This window comes from Erpetoichthys calabaricus, chromosome 3 (assembly GCF_900747795.2).
Source record: "Erpetoichthys calabaricus chromosome 3, fErpCal1.3, whole genome shotgun sequence".
Lineage (NCBI taxonomy): Eukaryota > Metazoa > Chordata > Cladistia > Polypteriformes > Polypteridae > Erpetoichthys > Erpetoichthys calabaricus.
Window position 1 is genome coordinate 260991789 of NC_041396.2, and position 8063 is coordinate 260999851.

General features: G+C 39.5%; 1 protein-coding gene across 1 annotated transcript; it reads left to right on the forward strand.

Moving 5' to 3' along the window:
- On the forward strand, window positions 1–7420 carry si:ch211-284e13.9 (uncharacterized protein LOC566600 homolog). The gene is made up of 3 exons (XM_051924098.1): window positions 1–99; window positions 4479–4531; window positions 6652–7420. The coding sequence occupies exons 2-3, from the start codon at window positions 4505–4507 to the stop codon at window positions 7066–7068; spliced, it is 444 nt and encodes a 147-aa protein (XP_051780058.1). The 5' UTR covers window positions 1–99; window positions 4479–4504; the 3' UTR covers window positions 7069–7420.
- The last annotated feature ends 643 nt before the right edge of the window (window positions 7421–8063 follow it).

Sequence of the window (8063 nt, forward strand, 5' to 3'; positions counted from 1 at the left end):
TTGCACTTTCACTTTCACACGCCAGACATTCAGTAAGCTACAGGTAAACAACTTGGACGGGTTTATTATCAATAGAACTGGTGAACATCAGTCTGTCAGGTAAGGAGTTTTGTCTGTAGATACCTAAGAAAACGTGGAGATGAAGAGTATGGGGGAAAATCGTTTGTTTTTAGCGCAGCAAACCGTAAAAGTTACGCTGAAACCGAGCACCAGCATTTCAAAGTAGCCGTAATAAAAAAAATACACGGTTTAAACTAAACGGCGTTTCATAGTAAACAATCAGTGGACAGGGAGCCGCCGCACCTTCTGCGGGATTTCTTAGAAAAGGAGCCGCACTAGCAGGGCGCACTTAATTAATCCGAGCTTCGGTGCTTTTTCTTGCATTCTTCCCTGTTTTCTGAAGTTTTTAAAAACATCACGCTCGTATCTCTGCTTCTTTGGTATTTCTTTTTTTTCCAGCTGCTTATATTACACCCTTCGTGGTTATCCACTGTGTTTTCCAATTTATATTTCTGAGCCAATTTTGTCCAATTTTTGGTGTCTATTTGGAAATGCAAGATATGAACAAACCCTGGACAGGACGCAAATCTGCAGTTGCCATATAAAATCCACCTTAATAAATCCTATACTGTACCAGATGGCATTTAACAAAGACATTGCAACTGGACGGACACAGTGCATTGAAAAAGTTAACGCTAAATACAACAGCAAAGAGCAACTGCCGCACAGGCAGAAATCAGTTTATTTACATTAATAAAAGGGCAACTATCTGTGTGTGTATGCGTGTGTGTGTGTGTGTGTGTGTGCGTGTGTGTGTGTGTGTGTGTGTGCGTGTGTGTGTCTGTGTGTCCGCCTAGTTCAGTTGTCTCTGTTTTATGCAATTTGATATGGGATTTGTAAAAACAGTGCTAATGTTTTTGAAGTGTTGGAATGACAACTGCAATGAATTTTAATACTACAAATGTATCTTCATTTTAAACCTTCGTATTTCAAAACCTGAACGTGATAGAGCGATTCTGTTGCCAAATTTGAATTCATCTCCCACAAAACTCTCACAATGTTTGACAGAGTGAAATATTTTTTTTTTTGCAGATCACTACTTTTGTGTGACCCTGCAGTTTTATTGCCAGATTTTCAGCACCGTGATGAAATCTGACAGTCTTTATCTTGAATAGAATGAGAATGAGCAGAGGGTGCCAAACTGGGAAAAAAAGATTTTAGTAGCTTTAAACTATCAGCCTGAAACAAACACCCTTGACCAGTTCAACCACCAGTCGTCTATATGCAGACTAGTTATAAATTTTTCAAGTGGGGGTTAAATGCCTAGTTTTATGGATTGTTTTCCAAGTGTACTATTGTTGCAATGTGGAAGTTGGGAAAGGTGTTTAGACTGCTGTTAGGATAGTGTGGTGTAACCCACCCAGCCACCAAAAACTATATTGCAAGTAAAGTGGTGACATGAAGGTGAGGACTTATCGGGGAGTGTTCAAAATTAAAAGGCAAAAACCACCAGGCACTCAGGAGCACAGAAGGAAAAAGGAAGGAGTGGAGAGGCAGACTAAACACATAGGTATGAACATTCTCTCATTGCATAAAACAGTATTTGGTTTACCACTGCAATGTGACTTTGTTGCTGTCACTATTAGCACAACTAAAACCCATATAAGATCACTATATAGCTAGTTTATGCATATACAAAGTTAGCCTGAAGGGTGTTTACTACCTGTTTGTACATAACTACCTTTGTTTTTCTGTTTTATCATATGCCTTATGCTATCCAGACATCATAGACATCACCAAGTTCTGTAATGGTCAGTATGCTTGCCACACATTAGCTGTTAGGTGATGAAGGGGTTAAAGACAGTTAGCCAATCACAGACAGCGGATGATTAGAGGGCCAGAATGACCAAGCCGTGGTGGACAATTTAGGTCTGGACTTCAGGATACACACTACTTTTTACAAAGGATGCTCAGTGATCTTTTATGAACACAGAGAGTCAAAACCTTGATTTTACATCTCATCCAAAGAATGGCGCCATTTTTGCAGCACAGTGTCCCCGTCACTGAATTGGGTATTGGGATTCACATTTAGACCACAGGGTACGCACCCCCTGCTGGCCTCACCAACAACTCTTCCATCAGCCACCCAAGCTTTTCCTGGTTGATTTCCCGTCCAAGAACTGGCTGTGCCTGAACATGCTTAACTTTAGGTGGATGACCTGCTCTGAACGTGGTATGCAGCATATAGGTAGTATACTTCTACCTAAGCATGCCTCCATGGCCATATTACTGGTTTATTTACTCACTCACTCAACAATGAATACATTCTTTCCCATTTAGTACTTCAGGCTGAAATTTGGCAGGATTGTACACATAGGACAGTAGGTATCCACTAAGAAAGGACATGTTGATATATCAGTATTTAGGAGTTAAAAGTCTCACAACGAAATCAAAATTTCAAAAATGCTTTTATTGACTTGATTAAAAATAAGTTATGCTATAGAAAATGAAAATTGGTCAGCACTATTTAGTTTCCTAGTACTTCTGATAAATCCGATTAACTGATGTAAATGTAAATGAGGCCTGTTGTCTTATGAAATTTCAAAGCCGGGTAAACACAGCTAGTAGGGGACAAAACAGAGTCCATCATTATATGTGTACTGTAGCTATGCAAACTAACATTCTGTTCTAAGCAAACATTTATGCAAATTTGACATTAACATTAATTTGCTAGGATTGGCTGTAAAGCTACAAAGGGCATTACTCAAACACCATTAAGAGAGTGACTTTAAAGCACAGTGAAGTCACTGAGACACTTCTCTAGTCATGAACTTGAAAACTCTTGCTTCTGCACAAACTGTTAATATCAACTAAGATGATGGACATTGCAACTGTTAATTCAATGCTCAGAGTCACATAATCACAGGATGGACATGCACCAGGACCCTTGTCATACACAGTTCAAATCTTTCTAGATACTACCATTTACAATATAATTTAACTGCTTTGGAAGTCAATGGTCGTATCAGTAGGGTTGCACAATGAGCCAGTATCTTTTGCTTCTATATAGCACTTTTTTCCTAGTAAAGATCATAGCAAGGCTTTTTACATGCATGGTAAAACTATTTCCATATTGCCACAGTTGGAGCAATTGCAGCCTATGATACTCACACGGGAATGGTGACAGCTGAACAAACAATCTTGAGTTTTTTTTTCTACTACAACTTTGTATAATGAACACCATTTAAAGGTGTTTTATGTAACTAGTACTAATTCTTGCAGATTTATACAGATGAAGCGCTAGAAAGTTAAATGTTTCTCTTTGGGTTATGCTTGACTCAGTTAATTGTGTTGCCCTGTGGGACATCCTGAGACTTTGTGGGATCCCCTCATAGTTGCTTGATATCATGGCTGGTCTGTACACTGGTAAAGTGAGTGCTATGCAGAGTGGAGTGAATGAGGTTGCTGGAAAGGGGTGTGTGGCAGTCCCAACATCTTTGCAAAAGGACGAAGGTCCGAGTGTTTAGACTCCTGGTGCTCCATGTTTTGCCATATGGTTGCGAGACATGGACACTATCCAGTGACCTGCAATGAAGACTGTGCACTTTTGGCGCTGTGTCTCTTCAGAGAATCCTTGGGTACCACTGGTTTGGCTTTATGTTGAACGAGGTTGCTCATGGAGTCCCAAATGAGGCACATTACCTGTATTGTGAGGGGGAGTCAGATATGGCACTACAGCCACATGGAGTGATTCCTCCGAGGGTGAACTGGCTCACAGGATCCTCATTGTTGAGGAACTGAGTGACTAGACCAGGCCAAGGGGTCATCCATATAACACCTGGCTGTGACAGATAGATGGTCATTTCCAGAGGGTGGGACTGGACCGTGTGTCTACCTGGGGGGTTGCTAAATGGGATCCTGAGCTGTTTCATCATATGGTGGGTGCGGCAACAGGCTGTACCTGTGCATGCTCCTCAACCTGACCTGGTCTGACTTTTGGGTAATGCAATGATTCAATGGTTGGGAGGTACCTGCACTAGGTAAATTATAATTGCTACTTTTAATTTTATTTGGTTCTTTATAATTTTTGCATTGGGTGCACGTCCAGGAAAATAAAAATGACCTGTGATCTGTCAGTCAGTATCCAGAAGCTACATCACAGTACCTTTACAATTCCACTTGTTTGTGTAGCAGACAATTTTATCCAAAGTGACTTACAAAAGAAGCCAACATAATCATGTAAATATCAGTCAAAGAGACTTTTTAGGAACATGTTACAGGACAAGGTGAAGAGGCTTTTTTAAGAGTGGCCATTAATTCTTTAATAACCAGTGCTCTTCAGTACTCAGTTTTGGTGGAAGGACAGATTTATGGTTCTGTCGTATTCTCTCCATATTTTAATAATGGACATTATAAACCTCTGAGGGATTCTCGACACTTTAGAAATATTATTACTCACATATTATATTCTTTTCTAGGGTGCTTATTGGCAGAGCAATACAAAATGAATGAGTCAAACATCCAGAAACAGGTAAGTTCGAGAGTGGGTCTAGTTTCCTGTAGGGAAATCTGAAAGTGCAACCATAACACAATTAGAGTCTGCATTTGTAGAATAATAAAAATGCAATGATGTTGCACTTTTGAAATACAAACAAGTTTGAGGTAAGGTAGTAATGCTTTCTGATCATGGTGTTGGGCAGTGGTGACATGTTGCATGTTGATCACCACATGCAAGTAAGAATTTCACTGTATTCTCTATATGTAATAACACTGACTCTATGAATCTATCTATGAAAGGAAACTCTTCATTGTCCCACACGCCCACCCCCAACCAAACTCTACTCTGCAATGTCATAAATTGAAAAAACCTAATATGAGCATTACTGCACCAGACAGGTGGCACACTGCCATCACAGCACCAACAGAGGACTAGAAAAATAATAGGAAAGAGACAAAGAGAAAGGCCAACAGGGTAGAATCAAGAGCCACCTGGCCATGAGCCAGTTTAATTATAACATTCATGTTGGCACTAGATGCCCCAATGAGTCATGGCCCAGACAAATCCAGATGTACAGGATCATAAAAGGGGCATCAATTGTAATGGTAAGAAGACAATACAGTGACAACTGCATTCTGGTACACTCACCACTACAAACATGTTCTCCAACAAATGAAGTGACTTAACAAAATCATGAGAGGTGTAGCTGTGGTCTCTTGGAAGACATTTACTCTTAAGTTAAGTTAAATAGTGTAATTATGTTTGTTGCCAATTATCAATTATATTTTCAAGGTATAGATAGTTGTCTATTTTAACTATCTAAACACAGACTATAGACACAGATTAGTCGGCACTGATGTGATAACCAAGCTCAGGTTTTTCAGATCTTTTTTTATTCTCGCTCCTTGTGATAACCAGACCTCATATATGACCTCATTTTATCATCTTTATCTGTATACTTTGACAAACATTTGACTGATGATGGTAAAGAAAGAATAAAATGGCCACAAATTATGTAACTGGCTTATTTAGGCAAGCTGTGGATGCTCTGGATCAGTAGTGGGACAATCAGGGCACTGCAGCAGCACATGAAGCCAGCAGTAGTTCCACCACTGGCCCATCTATTAGTAGAGTCAGTTGTCTCAATTTATTAAGAGCTTGTCTTTTTGTAAATAATATAGTACAGAGTAAGAGATAATAATTTGGCCAACAGCTGATGAGAGCAGCTTATTGATCGGTGGGGCCAGCTACTGTATGTGATTGGCTGCAAAATCTCCGGAAGCATCCCTTATTGCAACCATGTGAGTAGTCCATTTCTCTAAGGGTCCAAACTAGTCATTCTGCGTAATGTCTCCATGTCTCTCCTGTGTCAGTGCTTGTTTTAATATTGACTCATTTTACATCATGCATCTCTTGGCACTGATTGAGGACAAGCAACTGTGATTGGAATGCCTCTTACTCCAACTGCTGACACCCCTAGTCCCACCACTTGAGGCTGATTGGTCATTTAGTTGAATGTTGGCACAATTAACACATGGTCATAGAAAGAAATGTGATGCGTTACCTTGCAAGCTCCATTCAAAAGCAATGTATCATGTGAGTGAGTTCTTTTTTAAATATGACATAAAAATGATGTACAACATGAATAGCCATTGCATTTCAGTGTATTTTACATGCTGGATTGCATTTATGTTGGCACGGATAATATTCCATGGATGCAGTATTTGCACCAAACAAATGATTTTGAATTGAATTTGTGAAATGTAATTTTAGTCTCTTCTGATAATAGATTTTTCTACGACATGCTCTTGGGGTCTCATTCAATCATTCTGCTTGACTATTGTTCATATTACTGCATTTGCAACAATGTCTTCTCTCTTGAAGCCCAGAATTGTGAAGCACACTCCAGAAGTGGAGGATTGCATTTCCTTGAGAGTGGCCATTGGTATTCTACTGGCCTCCCAACTAGTACTCTTCTTGCTTACACTTAATTTTGGTGGACACTGTTCATCTCTGATTTAAGCTTTGAGCTTCACCAATTTTGCTGCTTCCTTGACTGGTGCTTTTAATAATCTTAGTGTTAAATGCACTGCTGCTTTTGTAATGTTTCTTGCTGTTTTCAACCTCTTTTCTTATATATATCCACATTCCAGTGCCCAAACTGTAGATTTCCCATCAGCCGAGGAACTGGCCAGAGTCTGCGTACTTCCTGTGCAATATGTTCAACTCTTTATCGTTCCGTCTTCTTCTTCTGCTGGGATTGCCAAAGAAAATGGAAGAGCTCATTTGCCAACAATGACAACTGCGGGAACAAGAAGTGTGCAATCAGGGCAGCTCTTTTGTCCATGGCTGTTATTGAGGAGCCCAGCAGTTCAGTGAGAGGCTGCCCCTACTTCAGGGCATGTCCATTTTGCTATGCTCTTGTGACACACACCAACAAAGGCTGCAAGATGATTTCCTGCGGGCAGTGCAACAAATATTTCTGTTACAAGTGCCTAAGTAAAGGCTACTGCAAAAGCTGCTCCATTGTGGATAACACCTCTAGTTTACAGGCTCTAGACCTGCTGTGATGCTGGCAAATGACACGATGAAGGGAGCAGCACACACCTAGAGAATATGAAGAACAAAAAGTCCATCGACCTGACAGAAACTGTGAGATTCTCCTACGTCACACTCAACGGATCACAAGCACCTGAGTATATTAATGAAGTGCATTAGCAGAGATTAACCACCAAATAATTGATATAGTGACTTTAAAATAAACATAGTTTTTATTGATTCCATGATAAAAATCTGCAAATCAAAAACTGTATTTACTGTATTGTTTTATAAATGTTTCATAATTGACAATACTGCATATACTTTATCATAAAATAGTAATTTCAAATAAGGGAAGTAAATAAAAATACTGAAACTCTGGTATTAGTGAGATCAGTTTGACAATATTTAGATGTAATTATTACAAAACAATAAATAGGTATATTGTGTAGCCATGCTGCCTTATAATCCCAGAAGAATGGTTCCAAGTCCTGACCATTCCTGCACAGTCTGCACATTCCTCACATGTTTGCAGTTTTTGTTTTTTTACTTACTCCAGATTTTCTCCCACGTCATAAAGTCATACAGGTTAGGCTATCTGGTAATGTGTGAATGTGTATGAGACTGGACCCCTCTGAAGGACTAGCATTCATGTTTTCTCAAGTTTCATAAGAGAAAACCAAACAACCTCATCTGCCTTACTCACCTAGCTTCTCCAAAATGACATCAAGTCAAATTTTGTAAGGGTCCCCAAAGATATCTGGTAGCATGTTCCTTTGGTTCTGTGGTTCTCTGACTGATGAAAAATTTTCAAACATTTGTGCAAAATTTACCCTTAAGTTTCCATCAGTGTTCTGTATTCTTGTTGAATACTTTAAAGTGACAGCTGACATCTGCTGTGCTAATTTCTTTCATAATTTTAAACACTTTGATTATGTCACGTCTTAATCTCTTGCCTAAACCAAAAGGTTTCTACTCCTTTGATCTGCCCTCATAGCTCATATGTCTCTGTCCTCGAATCAGCCTA